Source organism: Natrix helvetica (assembly GCF_964273705.1).
Source record: "Natrix helvetica genome assembly, chromosome: 2".
Taxonomy (NCBI): Eukaryota; Metazoa; Chordata; class Lepidosauria; order Squamata; family Natricidae; genus Natrix; species Natrix helvetica.
In genome coordinates this window covers 173,469,503-173,491,573 of record NC_138552.1, presented here as the reverse complement: position 1 = coordinate 173,491,573, position 22,071 = coordinate 173,469,503, and the positions used below count along the sequence as shown (strand labels likewise).

At 39.3% G+C, this 22,071-nt stretch overlaps 1 protein-coding gene across 1 annotated transcript in view; it reads left to right on the top strand.

Moving 5' to 3' along the window:
- Positions 1-22,071, top strand: part of SNAP91 (synaptosome associated protein 91) — a 103,067-nt gene that overhangs the window by 21,023 nt on the left and 59,973 nt on the right. Inside the window, exon 3 of the mRNA XM_081940234.1 lies at positions 17,158-17,300. Coding sequence (XP_081796360.1) covers positions 17,158-17,300 — 143 coding nt within the window. The remainder of the gene's footprint in view (positions 1-17,157; positions 17,301-22,071) is intronic.

Sequence of the window (22,071 nt, the reverse complement as noted above, 5' to 3'; positions counted from 1 at the left end):
GGTAGCTCACAGGTAGCCAGTCCATCAATTCAGGAACCAGTATTATGTATCCTTTTCAGCCCTCCTCTAAGTAACAAGCTAGTTCTATAAAGGCTGCAATTTCTGGGCTTTCAAGTCAATGTTTGTAAGTCTTTTTTCCCAGTAGTGCAGAATTTATTATAGCATCAGTTATTGAAGCTAAGCTATCCCTATTCAGATAGGGCTGGAAATGGTTTGTCAGCCCTAGGCGTTTCTTCTTATTGAGGCCTGCTGTGCCTCTGCCGACAGTTTGAAATCAAGGAGTACCCCCAAGCTAGTTATTTGTCTGTGCATTTGCTAAAAATGCTTGGTTTTTTCCCCCCATGAACAATTGAAGTACAGTATTGCAAGCATTCATGTGAAGAGCTAGATGCAGCCGTAGCTCCCTGATTAGTGAAATCCACAAAAGAAAACCATATGTATGATACCGCAAGAGTTTTTAGTAGTGCGTGATTCATTTAGAATGCTAAGAGTGGAGGCAGACCTGATAGGCTGGCAGAAGTATAATAGAATCTTAGAAATAATATTACAAAAGTGATTGGGTCTTTAAAAAAATCATTATAGATCACAATACTTGTAAGATTCTATTATAGCTGGGACAGCCTATCAAGTCCGCCTCCACTCTTAGCTTTTTAAATGAATCTTGCACTACTAAAAACTCTTGCAGTCACCTTTTCCCTTGCTTATTGTTAGAAATCATTTCTACTTGTCACCGATGAGGAGGTAAGTGAACTTGGCTGTTTCTCTTATATAATACCATGCATCTGTATTCACTTTTCATGTGTGACTGCAGACCTGAACAGAGAAAAATGGGGAAGATCACATTTAAGATTACTTTGTGATTCAAAGTTAGGATGAAATCATAGCAGCTACGGTACTGATGCAAATTTTTAAATAATTTAAACAGAACAGTATTTCTTTTAATAGGAGAAATAGTACAAAAACCTTTGGTGCAATTCAGATTTGAATAAAGTACCTGCATACCATGAATGATGCATCTTGTGCTCTATGGCGGTATTTCTCATACTTTTTGCAATTGCAGATCAATAAATAAATGTTCAAAAAATATGGGGACCACCAAGATCCGTGATGGCGAACCTATGGCACACATGCCACAGGTAGCACGCAAAGCCCTCTCTGCGGGCACGCAAGCCATCCCCCCAGCTCAGCTCCACCTCACATGCACATGTGTCTCCCGCTGGCCAGCTAATTTTGGGGTCTCTGCTGCACATGCACAGGGGGCATGGGGCATGCAGGAGATGTGCATGCATGCATGGGGGTGGGGGTTGCATGTGCATGCATGGGGGGCACGGGGAGGACGTTTTGGTTCCAGGAGGCAGCAGGGAGGCCTACTCGTACCACAATGGGGCGCAGAGGGGATTGCGTGCACATGTGTGGGGGTGGGGGGAGCACAGGGGAATGTGCATGCATGCACGGGGGGAAGGGGGTGTCAAGCACACATTGTCTTGAGGGTGCGTGTGCACGCTGGCGCACAAACACTTTTGGCACTCAACAAAAAGGTTAGCCATCACTGACCTAGATAAACAAACACACCACTGTATGTTTTCTTTAAGAATATGTGAATTCCCATTTAACAGAATAACAGAGTTGGAAGGGACCTTGAAGGTCTTCTAGTCCAACCCCTTGCTCAAGCAGGAAACCCTATACCAGCGGTGGCGAACCTTTTTTGGCTCGCGTGCCAGAAGTGGGGGGAGCACAGGGGGGTCGTGTGTGGGCATGCCACACCCATAATGCAATGCGCAACCCCCCCAGTGCGCATGCGCACACTACAGCCATTCCCCCCATTTTTACATGGTTTTTTCGCCCTCCCCAGGCTCCAGAGGCTTTATAGGAGCCTGGGGAGGGCGAAAAGAGCCTCCCCCGCCCCCATGGAGGCCCTCCGGAGGCTTCAGGGACCGTCCAGAGGCTTCCCTGATGCCTTTGGAGCGCTCAAAACGACCCTCCGAGCAAACCGGAAGTCACTTCCGGTTTCCTCGGAGGGTCGTTTTAAGCGTTCTGAAGGCTTCAGGGAAGCCTCCGGACGGTCCCTGAAGCCTCCGGGGGGGGGGAATCTCTTTTCGCCCTCCCCAGGCTCCCATAAAGCCTCTGGAGCCTAGGGAGGGCGAAAAATGGCTTTAAAAAAGGGTGAACTCAGCTGGCTAACACACGCATGCACGCTGGTCAGCTGACAGGGCAGCGCCTCGCGTGCCCTGACAAATGCTCCGCGTGCCACCTGTGGCACACGTGCCATAGGTTCGCCATCACTGCCCTATACCATTTCAGACAAATGATTGTCCAATCTCTTCTTTAAAACTTTCAATGTTGGAGCATCCACAAGTTCTGGAGGCAAGTCTAACTGTCAGGAAATTTCTCCTTAGTTCTAGTTTGCTTCTCTCCTTGATTGGTTTCCATCCATTGCTTCTTATCCTGTTTTTAAGTGCTTTGGAGAATAGGTTGACTCCCTTTTCTTTCTGGCAGCCCCTTAGATACTGAAACACTGCTATCATGTCACCTCTAGTACTTGTTTTCAGTAACTAGACATACCCAATTCCAGCAACTGTTCTTTATATGTTTTAGCCTCCAGTCCCCTATCATTTTTACTGCTCTTCTTTCTCTGTACTCTTTCTGGACTTCTTTTTAACATCATGGTGACCAAAACTGGATGCAGTATTCCAAGTGTGGTCCTACCAAGGCATTATAAAGTGGTATTAATACTTCATGTGATCTTGATTCTCTCTCTCTGTCAGTGCAGCCTGTGTTGGCTTTTTTAGTAGCTACAGCACACTGCTGGCTCATATTGACGTGATTGTCCACTGAATTTCATTTTGTTGGATAGGGCCCAATGCTGAAGTCGGTCAAGATCCTTCTGTATCTTAAGCCTATGTTCTGGAGTGTTGGTTATTCCTGCCAGCTTGGTATTATCTGCAAATTTGATGAATTCCCCATCTATCCCCTCATCTAAATCAGTGATGAAGATATTTAAGAGTACTGGGCCTAAGACAAAGCCTTGGGATACCTCACTGTTAGGGATGTAATCCTAGGCTTGGCTTGGCAATGTATATAAGCTATGATTACTTTACTGTTACTTTAAATGCTAGAGAAATGCAATTGTTTTGTTACCTCAAGCAGCTATAAGAGGGAGCCAGAATGGCTGTTAGTTCTCTCTCTGTTTTATTAGAAGCTGATCAGGTGTATTTTGAGGTATTGTGGTTTGCTACTGTTTAGCTATACTTTGTGTGTTAGACTGACTATTTCGATAACTGAATTACTGAACCGTGTATGACTTGGACTGTTAACCGGACTCTGAATACCTCTATATTTCTACATAGTAAACTACTATATTTTTATACTATTCAGTGTCTCTGTATGCTGGTTTGTGCGTGTTATTCCATATCACTCTCATTACGCTTCTCTGCATACTCGCTCTTCTAACGGGGAGCTTAATTACTTAACACTGGTTATGGGCCCAGTGTACCTTGTGTACCCAGAGTGTACCAGACGTAGCTAAAAAGAGTTGGTGTTGATACGCATTACCGTATACAGATAGCTGTTTAGTTTATAAGTGTTTACTATTATGGAGAAGATGGCACACGCACCATCAGCAAATTTATCACTGATAACCCGGTTGGATGGAACAAACTATGTTTCCTGGTCAATGAAGTGCAGCTTACTCCTGCGTACTGAAGGATTGTGGGATGCTGTACAGAATCCACCGGACGTGACTTCTTGGAATCCAGATGTCGAGGATGATGCCAAGAAGATAGCAGAGTTTCAAAGATGCAACGAACAAGCATTGTGTATAATTGGTCTAACACTGTTAGTTCATATTCGTGGGGAGAATTCTGCAGCAAGATGTTGGGAGAATTTGAAGAATATGTACGTGACACTGTAGGTGCACATATACATCTTACCTGCAAACTGTTTAGAACCCGTCTTCTGAAGGGTGGAGATATGTTAGCTCATTTAAACTTTATAAAAGGAGTTTTCCAAGAGCTACATGAAAAAGAACTTATTTTCTCAGTTACATCAAGTTTACATCATTCTGTCATCACTGGATGAGAGTTATGATGATTTTGTATCGTCCCTCGAGGTCCTAACCCGAAATGAACTAACATTGACTGACATAACTGCACGCCTGTTGGAAGAGTCCAGAAGAAGGTTGGAAAGAGAGCAACTGAGAGTGAAACCACCACAACATGTAGAGTCACCTTCAACTGCCTATACTGTTAGAAACTGTTTTTCTTGTGGGGCAAAGGGGCATATAACTAGATTCTGTAAAAATGCGAAACGACAGAATACTAGAAAGGCTAAGAAATATGATAATGTCGACTTAGGTATGTCTACTTTAACTATCTCTAGAAATGCACCAATAAGCCATAATTCATGAGTTGTTGATAGTGGAGCATCACAGTGTATTACTAGAAATAAGAATTGTTTTATAAAAATGTCTGCCAGCAAGCAACATGTATCTTTGGCAAATAGATGGAGGGTGAAAGCATCTGCTGAAGGTATGGCAAGGTGTTCATTTGTAAATGAGCATTTATCCATGTTGTATATACCTAAACTGAAATTTAATTTATTATCAGTAAGAGCTCTAGTTAAGATTGGCTATGTAGTAACCTTTAGGGGAGATAAATGTGTCATAGAGAAAGCAGGTAAAATGGTTACTGCTAATTTAAAGAATAGTTTGTATGTAATGTCTGATGAAAGTGTAGTTAATTCTGTGTATACAAATGCTAAGCCACATGATGAATGCATACATCTGTTACATAGGCGTATGGGGCACATTAATTTCAAAACGCTGCAACAAACTGTAAAGTTGTCAGAGGGAGTGAAATTAAAACCTTGCAGTAAGTATTTAAATTGTAATGTATGTAGTAAGGAAAAGAGCAGGGTTACTCCAGCAAACAAGATATAATGAGTTTAAAACGAAGGAACTTTTGGAAGCTGTTTTTGCTGATATAATTGGACCTATAAAACCCAGTTTGGGAGGTGCCTGTTATGTTTTGAGTATCATGGATCATTACTCAAGATATGGTTTCTGCTACTTAATGAAGGACAAGACAGAAACATTTCAACCATTTTTTAATTGGCTGAGATTTGCGGAAAGAAAGATAAAAGCCAAGGTTATTACTGTAGTTACTGATAATGGGACGGAGTTTACAAATTATAAGTTCCTAACTATGTTAAAAACAGCTGGTATTGAGCATAAACGTTCTGCTCCTTATAGACCTCAACACAATGCATTTGTGGAAAGGAGAGGGCAAACGTTACAAGCTATGACTATAACCATGTTAGCCGATTCAGGATTGTCTGAAACATTATGGGGTGAAGCCATGATGTGTGCTAATCATTTACTGAACAACATTGTAAATGCTTCTACTGGAGAGGTACCATTTACTCGTTGGCATGGTAGGAAACCTGATTTGAGCTACTTGCACACGTTTGAAGTTCCTGCATGGGTGCATATTCCTGCACAGATTAGGTTAAAGGGACAAGCTCGTGCAAGGCAGTTAATATTTGTTGGTTATGACTCAAATCACAGATCTTATAGGTTCTGGGAACGTGGGACAACTAAGATCTACCACAGTGCAAATGCTATCCATGCCCTTTTTTTTGACAAAAAATGGGCCCGCTTTTGCAAAAAAACGGGCCATTTTTTGCTCTCCTCCCCCCCTCCAGGAGCACTCTACAAGCCTCTTAAAGGCTATTCATGCCTCTCTTTTTTTGGGGAAAAAAACAGGCCGTTTTTGGGAGGTCTGCAGAGTGCGAAAACTTTTTTTTTTAATTTGCCTCTTCAAAACCTTGGCGCGTTTTATACTCCGATACGTCTTATACTCCAAAAAATATGGTAGTACTTATAAGCCTACATATAAGCTGTGGCAATGCAGTAGTTAGAGTGCAGTGTTACAGGCTAACTCACTGCTCAATGCCAGCAGTTTGATTCTGACCGGCTCAAGGTTGACTCAGCCTTTCATCTTTCTGAAGTTGCTAAAGTGAGGACCCAGATTGTTGGGGGCAATATGCTGACTCTGTAAACTGCTTAGAGAGGGCTATAAAGCACTATGAAGCTATATATGTCTAAATGCTACTGCTATTGCTACATGCAGCATAGAACTGTTTTGTCCGATTTCTTGCTTATATGAAGTTCAGTAAATGGTTTTCTATTGAACATAGGGAAATAAGCTTTGAAAATTGGGGTGATATGGAGTGAGCCTAGTGTGTGATCTATATGCTTCTAACATCTGTTTCCATGCCTCCTCTTCAGAAAAATACCTGAGTGGGACTTGGTTCCTCTTTACTCAGTGGTAATCTAGCAATATAAAATTTTCTGGAGAAAAATATTCTCAAAATACTAGGGGTGCTTTTTTGTCTGTTTCCTCCTTTTTGTTACAATATAGAACATAAGGTTTTTTTTAAACATAGAACCATTAGGGAAACTCTTCCACTTGTTAGTTATTCTAGGGTAGTATGAGAGAACTAATCTATGTGTTCGATAGACACTTATTTAAACAGCAATAGGCAACCCACCTATTTGAATTATATTTCCCACTGTATCTTGATATTGACTACACTGGCCAAGGATGCTGAGCATCAGATCATCTATCCTTTAGCTGAGCTTCATTAGTATGATGAGTGAGGTTGACTGTCATCGAGTGATGCTTTTGTTGAATTAAATTACAGAGTTTTATAACACCTTCAAATATTAACAAACAATAATCAATAATCAATTTGCCTTGTGGCAAATAAATTTAATAAAAAAATAGCAATAGCGGTTAGACTTATATACCACTTTACATTGCTTTACAGCCCTCTCTAAGCACTCTATAGAGTCAGCATATATTCCCCAACAATATGGGTCCTCACTTTACCCACCTCGGAAGGATGAAAGGCTGAGTCAACCTTGAGCCTGGTGAGATTTGAACTGCCAAAGTGCAGGCAGCCAGCAGGCAGCAGAAGTAGCCTGCAGTACTGCACTTTAACCACTGTGCCATCATGGCTCATAAATAAATAAAACCCCAATTTTCAATTATAAAAATGCAGTTTTCATAGCTAGTTATTTATCTATTTAATTAAAAACAGTATGGATCAGTTAACATTCTTTTTAAATTTATTTTTATTTAATACATTTTTTAAAAAGAATTTCATTGGTTTTTAAACATTTATGGGGAAAGGTAAAAGGGTACATAGAAAATTTTGGCAGCTCCCGTGCTAGTGGTAGAAATCCCTCCAAATCTCACAATTTTTACAATGTTAAAGGCAACGTATAAAAGATAAGCAAAAACAGAATCTTGTTCTACATTATATCAACCATGTGTTCAATCATTTCTTTTTTTGTCACTTTCTAGTATATCAACAATTACAATAATATTTCAAATGCATTTATTAAATCTATTTAATACATTTTGGAGCCACTTATCTCCCTACTATGAAGTACAATATTCTTCCTCTGCAAGTTGACTCACATACTGATGTATGATCGATTTTTACATAGAATGTCTGAACTTGTAGGAAATAAGGCATTGAAAATCATCACTAAATCAGTAGCAAAATTTAATTCAAATCGGATGCCCATTATTGACTGTTCTGTTAACGATTCTACTCTAAAAAAATGTCTGAAAAGTGTGTATCCAAACAGCTTTTAAAAAATAATATGCCCTCTGATTTTGCCTAGAATATAACTCTCCTCATTAAAAGATACATTGATTTTCAGATGAAAGGTAAATTACTGCTTAATAGCTAGTGCTTAATTAATTTGCCAGAAGTTGTTATATCTCTATTTTGATTAAAAATAGAATGATTACAAATACTTCCACTATAAATGGAAGCACTGTTTATCAAGAAACATTATGTAAATATACCACTTCTGGAGTCTAACCTAAACATGATTTGAAAGAAATGTTTGTGTAGCATAAATGCCTAAAGCATATATATTCCTAAAGTAGAAAGCTATTAATAGAATATTTATTCCTTCAACATTCAGTTATCCCTTGTTTGCTCGGCAACACTGATTCATAGTATTGCAGTGGATTCCTATGACCCGTCTGATCTGAACCCCCCCCCCCCCAAATTGATGCTGGTTAGTATTTAAATTAGTGCAAATGTAATTGCAAATTGAATTTTAATTTAAAGTGCTATGATATACAAGACAATGCTTTCCCATACTCCTCATTTCCCACTAATTTTCTACATGCTAGTAGTTCTTGACTTACGACCACAATTGAGCCCAAAATGTTTGTTGCTAAATGAGACATTTGTTAATTGAATTTTGCTTCATTTATGACCTTTCTTACCACAGTTGTTAAGTGAATCACTGCAGTTCTTCAATTAGTAACACGATTGTTAAGTGAATCTGGTTTTCCCTATTGACTTTGATTGTCAGAAGGTCACAAAAAGTGATCACATCTCCCTGGGACACTATAACAGTCATAAATGTGAGTCAGTTCCCTAAGCATCTGCATTTTGGTCACATGGGGATGCTGCAATGGTCGTAAGTGTGAAAAATGGTCGTAAGTCACTTTTTCAGTGCCGTTGTAAATTCAAACAGTCACTGAAGGAATTTTTGTAAGCCGAGGAGTATCTGTATCTTTATTTAATTTAATTTACATACATTTATTTCTATAGTTTCCCTCTCTCTTTTTTCCCCCTGCACTTTCTGTTTATTTTTTAATAGCATCAGTAGGTATTCCATTAAAAATATGATATAAATAAATAATGAATAAAAAAAGAAGCAACACAAACAGTAAGCAACAAGAAATAGCAAAATAAATTCCTTTCAAGCATTTGCCAGGATGTATGGAAAGTTTAAAATTGGGAAGAAAAGTGTGCACAGCTGTCAGAGTTATCCAGAAGCTGCCTTTACTGGTTCTGGATCCTGTGGAAAATTGTACTGATGGTCAATTCTGTTACAAAAGCTTTTACGCCTCCCACTAATGATTATATTCTATATGTAATTTGCAACCTTCTGGTAAATATTTGAAAAGGCTTGTAGTGGATATAATATAACTCTGATGGGGTCAGATGAAGTGAGTTTCAGCATTTAAAGACAGCCGCTGCAGTGGCTCAGTGGTTGGAGTGCAGTACTGCAGGCTACTTCTGCGGACTGCTGGTTGCCTGCAATTTGGCAGTTCAAATCTCATCAGGCTCAAGGTTGACTCAGCCTTCCATCTTTCCAAGGTGGGTAAAATGAGGAGCCAGATTGTTGGGGGCAATATGCCGACTCTAAACCGCTTAGAGAGGGCTGTAAAAGCACTGTGAAATTGTATATAAGTCTAATCATTATTGCTATTGTTAAAACTTTTAGAGTCTGGACATTTGTTTGCTCTGCCAAAAAAGAAGCCAAATTGAAGAAGAAAAGAAATTAGGATATTATCTGTTCAAATATGCAGTCAATAATATCCACCATTATTTTCTTTATTATCTATTAGTAAACTATATTTTGATCTTAACCCAACCAAAAATAAAAACATATTATGACATTTGCTATAGCAGCGATGGCGAACCTTTTTTGGCTCGCGTGCCATAAGTGGGGGGAGCGCGGGGGGTCGTGTGCGGGCGTGCCGCACCCATAATGCAACGTGCCCCCCAGTGCGCATGCGTGCACAACGCGCCCATTTTTGCATGCTTTTTTCGCCCTCCCCAGGCTCCAGAGGCTTTATAGGAGCCTGGGGACGGCGAAAAGAGCCTCCCCCGTCCCCCACAGGCCCTCCGGAGGCTTCAGGGAACGTCTGGAGGCTTCCCTGAAGCCTTCGGAACACTTAAAACCACCCTCCGAGCAACCTGGAAGTGACTTCCGGGTTGCTCGGATGGTCGTTTTAAGAGCTCTGAAGGCTTCAGAGAAGCCTCAGGACGGTCCCTGAACAGGCACGAGACGTGCTTCTCGATCGCCTGGGCTCTGATCGCCTCCGCCGCGCGGCGCCTCGGGCCCGGCGTCCTTGCACCGCTCCGCCCAGCCTCTGCGCACTCGCCAGGGCCCGGCCTTCACATCGCTGCCGCAGCCGCCGCCAGGGCAGGCGCGGCCGAGGCCTGACGGACTTCCCTTCGGCCGAGTCCGTCCTGGCGGCGGCGGCAGCGATGTGAAGGCCGGGCAAGCGTGCAGAGGCTGGGTGGAGCGGCGCAAGGGATCGAGGCAGCTGCGCGGCCGTCAGGCCTCGGCCGCGCCGCCTTCGCCTCCTCCTCCTCCTCTAGCTGCGCCACGCCAGGCAGGCCGCGCAGCTGCCTCGATCCCGGCCTTAGGCGGCGCTGCGCCACGCTCAATAGTCGCAACTCAGCTGCCTGCCGCTTTTCCCCTCCTTTGTCTCCCAGCCGGGGCGGCCCGCCGCCGAGTTGCGACTATTGCCGCCGCTGCTGCCGCCGTTCACAGGACCCGCCTCTCACCCTCTTCCTCCAGTCGGCAGGCTCCGATTCATTTGCTGCCTGCCAGGCCCTGGCGCCGCGTTCGAGCCGGAGGGCGAAAGGAGGAGAAGGAGAAGGAGGACAACAAAGCCCCCTTCGCTTTCCCCGTCCCCCCCCTTTCGGCTTAATCCTTGCGACGCCCGCGCAAAGCCCCGAGGGGACGGATTCCTGTGCGGGACACATGGCAGGAAGGCCATAGAGTCCCCCCTCCCTCCACCGTCCAGACGGTCCCTGAAGCCTTCGGAACGCTTAAAATGACGCTCTGAGCAACCCGGAAGTCATTTCCGGTTTGCTCGGAGGGTGGTTTTAAGCGTTCCGAAGGCTTCAGGGATGGTCCCTGAAGCCTCCGGGGGGGGCGGGGGGGCTCTTTTCGCCCTCCCCAGGCTCCTATAAAGCCTCTGGAGCCTGGGGAAGGCGAAAAATAGCTTTTAAAAAGGTGAACTCAGCTGGCCATCGTGCGTATGCGCACTGGCCAGCTGACAGGGCAGAGCCTCGCGTGCCCTGACAAATGGCTCCGCGTGCCACTTGTGGCACGCGTGCCATAGATTCGCCATCACGGTGCTATAGGGTTAACAGCCATAAGAATAACCCATATTTGTAAATTTTATGGATGTCAACTATAAAGTTGTGAAATAGCTTTTTGTTCTCTGTCAATATGAAGTTACTATGGAACTCAAAACAATAAAATATTGAACTTTATAAGACAATTATGAAATACAAATTAAATCTGTACCTGTGAGTTATATTTATCGTAATACAGTCAGTCCTCATTTAGTGGCTGTTTGTGGCAAAGATGGTGATGAAAAAAGTAACCAATTTTTGTATTTATAATATTCTATAAAGCAAAGGAAAGCTGAAATCTTTCTATAAGCAAACTTGTGGCTTCACTTAAAGACCGTTTTGTTTAACAACCAAATTGCCAGTTCCAATTGTGGTTGTGGAATGAGGATTTCTTGTAATTATATGTTATTAAAAAAATTTAAAATTATAATTAGAGTATAAAAGAATATATGTCATTCATGGGACTGTGGAGTCCTTGATACACTCTTCAGTTTGGTTTGTTTCTTTGCAGATTTCATTATTCAAGTAGGTAATATCAGTGTGACAATCTGACTGAGAAGAGACTGGACTGCCATCTGTCAGAAATGGTGTAGGGTCTCCTGCTTGGATGTGGGGTTGGACTAGATGGCCTACAAGATCCCTTCCAACTCTGTTTTTTTTTGTTATTTCTGTTAAAAGTATTAAGTATTTTATTCTGTTGTTTCTGTTATATGGAATTGCTTCCTGTTTATAATAATAATAATAATATATTTATTTCTTAGCCGCACCCTCTCCCGAAGGACTCGGGGCGGCGTACAATGAAACATATGAAATAAATATGTGGACAAAACAAACATATAACAGAGACATATACTGAGACACACACAAGGAGGAGGTCGGCTGATCAATAAAAACAATTAAAATACAGTATTTAAAAACCCCTAGAAATTAAATATAATTAAGATACCCAGTTAAAAACCCGTCAGGAGCGATATGGTTAGATCAAAGTTGAGCCAGGCCAGCTGCTTGGAATAGGTGGGTCTTAAGCTTAATACGAAAGGAGCGGAGGTCAGAGGTATTCCTAATATCCGGAGGGAGGTCATTCCACAGGGCTGGGCCCGCCACAGAGAAGGCTCTACTCCTAGGCGCCGCCCCACGACACTGTCTAGTGGACGGCACCTGGAGGAGGCCCTCTCTGTGCGAGCGAATTGGTCACAGGGATGTATGGGGCAGAATACGATCCCGCAAGTAACTAGGTCCTAAGCCATGGAGCGCTTTAAAGATAGTTATCTATGTACAGTAGGTTGTCCTGCCAGTGTTGTTGTTGTTGGTGGGGTATGGTTTTCTCATATTCATTAGGATATTGTTTTCTGCTTGATCGTTTGCTTGGTATTAATCCCTGCTTATCTGGGCATTAGTTGTTGGAGAGCATGTGCTCTAGTCTTTTTGTTTCTTTCTTACTATTTTTATTGTCATCAAAGTATTAAAGGTGCTAGGCCAATTGATAGAAGGAATTTCTATCATCTAGGTTTAATCAAAGGTTGACTATGGATAGCTGTATTCTATATTCAGTATTTGAGACAGAATGGGAAACTGCTCTTAAAAACGCAAAACTGGTTGTGCTCCTGTAGAGTGAATTTATAGAAAGGCTCCATAGGAAATCTTGCCAAAAATTTGCAAGGACTTGTCCCGGCAAATCTTCCAAAAATCAGACACGATTGAATGGAAGAAAAAAAAAAATCAAAAGCAGACATTAAATCTCTGAAGCCTGACTCTGAGATACTCGTCAATTAAAGTTACTCTGTTCATCTGCTAGGAGATTTTCTTGTTCCAACCAGTCCCTTGGTTTCCAATATGAATGTTAAAGTAGTATTAATCTTGCTAAAGATGCTTAATAAGGTGATGGATATGTAATTTGCTGGCTTGTTCCTCCTTTGAAAAATGGAAACAGTGAATATATATCCCTGTGGATATACCCATACTTGCTTTCATACGTGAAAAAGAAGGCCAGAATTAGACCATACCAGGTTGTATTATTTTTAACTAACTCAAGGCAATTTAATCATTCCCATGAACCTTCCTGGTTTTAACTGAAAACCTAAATGATTGACTTCCATGATTGTGATCAGTTACCAAAGTGTTGCAAATCATATTGAACTCTCTTTAGACCAGTGGTCACAGAGTCAGGCTTTGGCCTGCTTGAAACTGGGCCATGGAAGTGGTGGGCGAGTGCACATGCGTTCATGCACATCCGCGAAGCTACATTTGTGAAAGCAGCGCACACATACATGAAACCATCCCCTCTCCCCCTCCCCCACCACTCCCAGTTTGCTGCATCAGAAAGATTGGAGTGAACATGTGGGAAATATACTGTTTGTAAAACAGTATATATTGGTGTTGGGGGTTGACTGTTTTAAATTTTCAAATTGAGTGGTTCTCAGGGAAAATGAGAAAAACATTGCATTATTCTTATACCATTATTTAATTTGTGATACAACTTTGGAGTTAAGAAAAGATGTCAATTCAACCTGATTACTGACAATTGGAGAAAAAAACAGTGGATTCACTCTAAATCTATTCATAAATGCTATGAAAAAATAAGCTAAAACATAAAAAGCCTTTGTGATGCTCTATCTTGGTTTCAATCAGTTGTATAGTTGTTCTTGGGTGAGGAAAGGTTTAGGGTTGATGGGAGAAAGTTATGAGAGATGATCATTAACAAAAGAGTAGTTGGGTATGACATAGGCATTCTTATATTGAGAAAGCAATATAACCCCTGATGTGGTGTTATAACAAAAACTAGGCATCTGTTCTATGTGTGAGAATACTATTAAAACTATCTAATGTATTCTATATTAATTGTGCCCTGACAAAATTGTACTGGGTTTGCAACTTTGTTTCCCAAACATAGCCACCTTGAGACAAGTGACTGACAGCTGTGTCTTTCATGATCCATCTTCAGGAGTGAGATCAAAATGCCAGGGATAGAGCACAGAGCCAGATGCCATAGCTCCTTCTAGCAACTGAGAAGTTGCAGCATCATTGCTTAAATCCCAGCTGAACAAGCAAGATACAGCTCTTTGTTCACAGTTGGAGATTGTGATAAGCCAGCCAGCCAGCCAGCCAGGAAGAGGCTGAAGTAAAAATGCCTCATCACACTTGCTTGGTCTCTTTGGAGGGGCCTGGCAGTACCATACCTTGGGACATAGAAGGATTCTTATCACTAAGATGCCCCCAATCCAGTGTCTCAGTCTTCTTATTGAATCTTGACAGTGTCCCCCGATGATTTTTGGCCATCATTATTTCTTGACATCACATTCATTTTTATTTGTTTAACGTAATGATTGGCTTGTTTGTACTGACTAAAGCGACGGGAAAGACGATTGAGTTATGTATTTGAGATAGGCAGCTATATAAATCACAAATCGCCCATTAAGTCAAACTAAAATGTCCCTTAAGACTTTGTATTCCTCAGATCAAAGTGATACAAATACATTTACCAAATCAGGAAATGTTTGTGTTTGCAGATTACTAATCTGCATGTATTTTTTTCCCCATCACAGTATATGTGGTTTCATCAGGAAGTTGCATGGTTGTATTCATGTGGTACCAGAAGTTGATTGTGCTTAGCAATTGGCACGTATTAAAGACTGTTGGGGTCATGTGATCACCATTTGTGACCTTCCCAAATAGCTTCTGACAAGCAAAGTCAGTGGTGGAAATTGATTCATTTAATGATTGTAGTGATTCACTTAACAACTAAAGAGAATTGCTTAACAATTCGGGCAGAAAAGGTTGTAAAATTGGGGGTGACTCACTCAACAATTTCCTTAGCAACAGAAATTCTGGAACCAATTGTGGTTGACAACTACCTGTATGAAGTAAGACCATATTTTTCAAATAGGTTTCTCTCCCCCCCTCAATATAAATATAAATTGATGTAGAATTCTATGAGGTGATAATTACAATTCTCTTGAAGTCATCCTTATGATCGGAATGAAAGTGCCATCTTAGATGACAAATGTTGGGAAATGAAAGCAATTCTCCCTGTTTGTCATTTCTTCTGATTCAACATATCCAGGAATCATTGATCATGTACTATTGTGGTGACTTTACTACTGCTGCATTACATTTAGAGTTGTGAATATGTGGTGACTTTACTACTGCTGTATTACATTTAGAGTTGTGAGCATGCCCTGATGAAGCATTTAACAGTATATAATATAACCTTCTCTATGTCATGATTATTTGTGTATTTTATATTTAGCAATAACAATAATTATTTAGCGATTTTATTGCTGCCTGCTCTCTTACAGTTTTATTGAAGCAATTTTAACTCCCTGCCTCATGAATCTCTTTGTATAGAGAGATGCGCCATCTTATGTATACAGTACACAAACATCTCTTTCTCATTTGATTTTAAACACAGAATTTATTAATAGGTTTTCAAAGAATTAAAAATTATTGCTGTGTTTTAGTGCAGTGCATTCTTTGAAAATGATTTAGAAGTATTTTTGACTTTATATTATCTCTTTACCATTTATTAAAATAACTCCTATTTTTTTCAGGTATCCATGCTAGTCTAAAGATGACTATGATTGTTGGAAGGATGGTTTACATTAAAAGTTAATATAACTCTTAAAGCAGCCACATCTTTTTTCAGGCTCAAAAACAATCAGGTTGTTTTATTTACTGTATTAGCAGAGGAGTGCTATGCTCACATGAACTCCAAAGAACTTCTCTAGAATACTTTTCCAAGCATATACAGCACTTCTGTGGAAGGTCTATGACAACTTGCCTTGGCCAACTTGCCACGGGACAAGAGTTACAGTAATGTTGAAGAAATAATGAAAGAGAATCATTAAAGAAAGGATGCCAAAGGAGGGACAAAATGAAATGAGAATGACAAAAATTAAAATATTTTTAAACTATTGTAAATAATTAAATTGAATTGTTGAATTGTCCCGTGGCGAGTAAGCAGTGAGTTGGCAGCAGTGACTTTTCCCATTCCCAAGATTAAACTCTATAAATAATAGCAATTCTTACTGAAATATAACAGGAAGAAATATGATCATCATAGGAATTGATATGAGCATAGTGATAAGAATAAATCTACAATAATATAAATTGCTTCACATTAATCTGCTCTATTATAGCATGTCATGATTAGGTCACTGAGCTTCTAGACAGGCTTATAAGAAAGAAAAAAACATTTGTCATTAAATCAATAAAATATACTATGACTAGGTAGACATATTTAAATCGAGATAATACCTGCTGTTTTCTGTGTGCTTGTTTTGCGTTTGTAATGTGACATCTGTGTATCTATTACATGTTGCCTAAAAGGACAGTTGATTTGGGCAACAATAATTATTCAGTTCTAAACTTGATTGATAGTATAACATCCAGTCATGTGTAAAAACATAGGTTCTCTCTCTCCCCCCCTCCCTTTCCCCCATTTCTCTCTCTCATTCTAAAAGTTTTGCTTTACTAAACTTGAGAATCTGAAAAGATAATTGTGTAAACTGATTCTAAACCAACTCTTCATATATTGGTCTAAAGTAGAAATGGCTGAAAAGTCTCAATTAATGGATTTTCTTCTGCTACAGCTGTTGTGGCATGAACTGTTATAGGAGAAATGGATATGAGAGAATAATGTAAAAAAGATGTCCCTTGTACAGGTTACTCATTTAATATTTTCAAAGGCAAGGCTATAAAGTAGCAAAAGGAAAAATATGTTTAATTAATTGGTTACAGTTTTCTTCTGATATGGGAATGGTGGGAGTTTGAAAAGATTAAAACAGCAAAACATTTATACATATACACAAAAATGGCTATAATTTTAATTGAGCCAAATCGAAAATGGACTTGGGCCACATATTTATCATTTGTTCATTTATTGTTTCTTCTCCTGTTGTTATTCATTCACTGCAAAAACAAACTCTCACAAAATCAACTTTGGTAATAGCAATAATGTTTGACCATCCAGTAAGAAACTGTTTCCCATTTTATCTTCTACTGGCTTTTCTAAGCATTATGCACTGAATGACTCATTTTTAACCTTCATCTTTTTTTTAAAGTGAAAGTACTACTGTATAGTGTAATGATTTTGGTCAATAATTTGTAACTATACTCTCTTTAACCAGTATATCATCTTCTCTCTATATTTACTGTTACTATTCTCTCCTTCACCAAATATTGTAGATCTAATCCAGGCCACAAATGAGACAAATGTCAACATTCCACAAATGGCTGATACCCTCTTTGAGAGAGCGACAAACACTAGTTGGGTTGTTGTCTTCAAAGCCTTAGTTACAACACATCATCTAATGGTTCATGGCAATGAGGTAAGCATTTTAATCCTCAAAGCTAAAGCAAGGGATTGTTAAGAAAGCCTGTGTTTGTCTCATAGACTCTAAAAAAGAAAAAGTTGTAGCAAATAGTCAACTTAGCTATTTGTATACTTAAGTATATCTATATTTTGTATTCATACTGTTTTAATATGACTGTACACCGCCCCGAGTCCTGTTTAAGAAAGGGTGCGGTTTATAAATTAAAGATTATTATTATTATTATTATTATTATTATTATTATTATTATTATTATTATTATTATTATTGCATCAACAGAAGTGTATCACAGTGGCCAGTTGTTTCGCCGGATTTGGCATTAATTACTAGTTGGGCCCCACCCAGGGGCCTAGGATGTCGTAACGTATTTTCGTAATATGTGTGCAGATCCAAGCAGTGCAGCCTTTTGCATTTGACTGATGGTGATTTTGTCAATTTTTAACTGTTTTAAATGTAATTCCAGTGTTTTTGGAATAGCACCCAGTGTGCCGATTACCACTGGAATTACCACTGCTGGTTTGTGCCATAATAGTTGGATTTCGATTTTTAAGTCCTGGTATTTCGCGATTTTTCATATTCCTTCTCAGCGACCCTGCTATCACCTGGTATTGCGATGTCTATGATTGTAACCTTATTTTTCTCAACCAGTGTGATGTCTGGTGTATTATGCGCCAGTATTTTATCCGTTTGTATGCGAAAATCCCACAAGATCTTGACCATCTGACTCTCGATGACTTTTTCAGGCTTATGTTCCCACCAGTTTGTTGCTGTTTTAATATTATAATTTTTGCACAAATTCCAGTGGATCATTTGTGCCACTGAATTGTGCCGCATTTTATAGTCAGTCTGCGCGATTTTTTTTACAGCAGCTGAGTATGTGGTCAACAGTTTCATCAACTTCTTTGCAGAGTCTGCATTTGGCATCATCAGAGGATTTTTCGATTTTGGCCTTAATGGCATTTGTTCGGATAGCTTGTTCTTGCGCAGCCAGGATTAGTGACTCTGTTTCTTTCTTTAATGTACCCGTTGTTAACCATAACCAAGTTTTTTTACTGTCCACTTTATCTTTTATTTTTTCCAGAAATTGACCATGTAATGTTTTGTTCTGCCAACTCTCCATTCTTGATTTTATCACATCTTTTCTGTATTCTTGTTTCGTCTGTTGGGCCTTCAATAGATTTTTGTTCTTTACTTCGATTAATAGATGTTCTTGACTTTCTTTTAAATTATCAGCCAGTGCATGTTTTTCTTCTTCAACTATTTGCTTCACTTGTAATAATCCTCTGCCACCTGATTTTCGGGGCAGGTATAGTCTATCAGTGTCACCACGTGGATGTAAACTGTAGTGCATTGTCATTAGTTTCCTGTTTTTTCGGCCCAAAATGTCCAAATCAGTTTGTGTCCAGTTAACTATACCAGCTGTGTATCTTATAACTGGTATTGCCCAGGTATTTATGGCCTTGATTGTATTTCCACCATTTAATTTAGATTTCAAAATTTTCCTAACTCTGTTGGTGTACTCTCTTCCTGACAATAGTTTTTACTTCTCCATGTTTGATGTTATCCAACTGCAAAATGCCTAAGTATTTGTAGGCTTCATTTTCATTGCATTTAATTAGTTGGCCATTGGGCATTTCAATTCCCTCACATGTAGTGATTTTGCCCCTTTTTATGGATACAGTGGCGCATTTTTCCATGCCAAACTGCATTGAAATATCGGTGCTGAATACTCGGACTGTGTTTGTCAGTGATTGGATTTCTATTTCTGACTTTCCATAGAGTTTCAAATCATCCATATATAATAAATGTGAAATTTTTTCAGCTTCTTTGGCTGTTTGGTAGCCTAATTTCATTTTTTTTAAGATTACTGATAGTGGGATCATTGCGATGATGAAGAGAAGAGGTGAAAGTGAATCACCCTGGAAAATTCCTCGCTTGATATTATTATTGTTATTGTTATTATTGTTGTTATTATTATTGTTGTTGTTGTTATTATTATTATTATTATTATTATTATTATTATTATTATTATTATTATTATCTGATACACAGTTAAGGCAGTATAAAATATTTAGGTTATGTGGGGTTTTCTGTATGAAAGTTTCAAAGAGTAAATGATCCACTCTGCTTACTGAAGGAGATAATTCTACCTCAGCATTTCATGCATCTAATAGATATGCTCTGGAGATTGGGGATCATTTGAAATAGATATTAGAGGATATGGAAACTCAGGATTTAGATATGTAACTGTTAGGCCTTTCATCATGCAATGTTAGAAACCGCTGAAAGAGTTTAGTGTTGTTATGTAAAAATAAGATCTCTATACTTCTCTGATATACAAAGAAAAGTGCTTTGATCAACACATATTTTCATAATTTTTAAAAAGAGGCAACCTTTTTAATTTTCTTATACTATATGTGTGTATTTATGAACTGAGATCTCATTTTATTTTATTTTTTTTACTTTGAATGCGTGGCAAAGTATTTGCTTCAAATCTTATCTTTAAAGTTTTTTTTTACAGAGCCTCCCCTATCAGTTTTAATAAATATCTGCTGATATCCCATACACAATCAGTTTTTTGCTTAGTAAAGAAAACAATTTGTTTATCTAAAACTGGAGGAGAGTGAGAACTTAGTTTTATGTGAACTGGTATTTCTCTATGTTGTTCACGTTATTTGCTCTTTTAGAAACCTAGCATAAAGAGTGAGGTCTCTATCCTTTTATTCAGACTATGCAGTATTATTTTATTGTTTATCCAGAATAATGTCTTGCACTGTAAGAGTAAAACATGATCTTAAGTTTTCCTGAATTGGAATTCAAATAGAAAACAATACTTTCCTTAATATAATCTGTATACCACTAAAACTCTCAGAACACAAAGCTATTGAAGAGTTTGGGGGCTAAAATGGCAACTTGAGGTACCCCACTGCTTGCTTCCCTCCATAAAGATGTAGTTCCATTAGGGACTAGACGCTGAGTGCGATTCGTCAACCAGTTATGACTCCATCTGGTGGGGAGGCTGTCTATCCCACATTTTTTTAGTTTACCAAGAAGTATTTATTTATTTATTTATTTTTGGTATGAGAAAACAAGTGTGAGTATGAATATAACATATAAACATATAAGTATAATCAAACATATATATATATATATATATATATATATATATATATATATATATATATATATATATATATATATATATATATATATATATATATATATATATATATATATATATATATATATATATAAGAAATGAGTACAAATAAATGGGAACAGTAGGATAGGGACGGTAGGCATGCTGGTGTACTTATTACAGACCTCTTAGGAATAGAGTGATCCACGATAGACAGTTTAAGGTTAAAGTTTTGGGGGTTTGAGGATGTAACAACAGAGTTGGGTAGTGCATTCCAGGCATTGACAACTCTGTTGCTGAAGTCATATTTTCTGCAATCTCGTTTGGAGCGGTTTACTGTGAGTTTGTATCTATTGTTTGCCCACATATTATTGCGGTTAAAGCTGAAGTAGTCGTTGACAGGTAGGATGTTGTAGCAGACAATTTTGTGTACTAAGCTTAGGTCAGACCGTAGGCAGCATAGTTCTAGGTTGCCCAGGTCCATTTCAAGCCTAGTGGCATAAGGTATTCTATTGCAAGCAGAGGAGTGGAGTACTCTTCTCATGAAATACCTGTGGACTCATTCAATTGAATTAATGTCCGTTATACAGTGTGGATTCCAGCCAGATGAGTAGGTTCTGCTTTGCCAAATGTTGTTGTGAACTTTAACCAGTCATGAACTTTAACTGGGAGAAATGGTGCACAAAGGGAAACCATTTTTGAATCAATGTACCTCTAATGAGCTAATTTATAGAATCTGTCCAAAATTTGGGCTCAATGACTCCCAAGGTAATGAAAGTTGGAAAGTTGTGGCTGTTTTAGTGCTGTTGGCTGCTGCTGCATCCTTCAACCCGATCTTCATTTTCAGTGTTGCATGACAATTTCTTAACTAGTCTCACATCCCTCCTTCCCTGTCCCACCCAGCCTGCTTCCTTTATTGCCTGCTGGAAAGGGAAGGGAAGGAGATTTCTGGTGCTCCCTGCCAAATTTCCACAAGGAAAGTCAATGGGAAAGCCGGCAGGAAGTGAGAAATTGCTCTTGCTTCCACTACTTTTTTACCTGCTGTTAACAATTCGGTTTTTCTATTTAGGTAAAGAAATAACTTTGAAACAATGACCCAAGGAGACATGGCTTCTTTAGTATATGTTAGCAGTAATCTTGTGTCAGCTTTGTTAAAGAAGCAATATGTTAACTGCATTTTACATATGATCAGAGGTACTTATTGGTTGTATGTAAAATGCAGTTGTCTGTTAATTTTTAGGTTAAAGCTTGTCTTATGTGCAAATAATTGACTTCTAACATTGGTATGTCTAAATACAACATGAATGGTTTAACTTTTTTTTAATATGGAAGGATTCAGTGCATATTCAGATTTGTGAACAGCCATCTGTGTCTAAAGGAAAAGGTAGTGCTGCAGAACAGAGTGAGCTCCCGTTACTTGTCCCAGCTTCTGTCAACCTAGCAGTTTGAAAGCATGTAAAAATGCAATTAGAAAAATAGGGGCCACATTTGGTGGGAAGATAACAGTGCTCCGTGGGTCATTGGCGTTTAGTCATGCCGGCCACATGACCACAGAGACGTCTTCGGACAGCGCTGGCTCTTTGAAACAGAGATGAACACCGCCCCCTAGAGTTGGGAACAACAAGCACA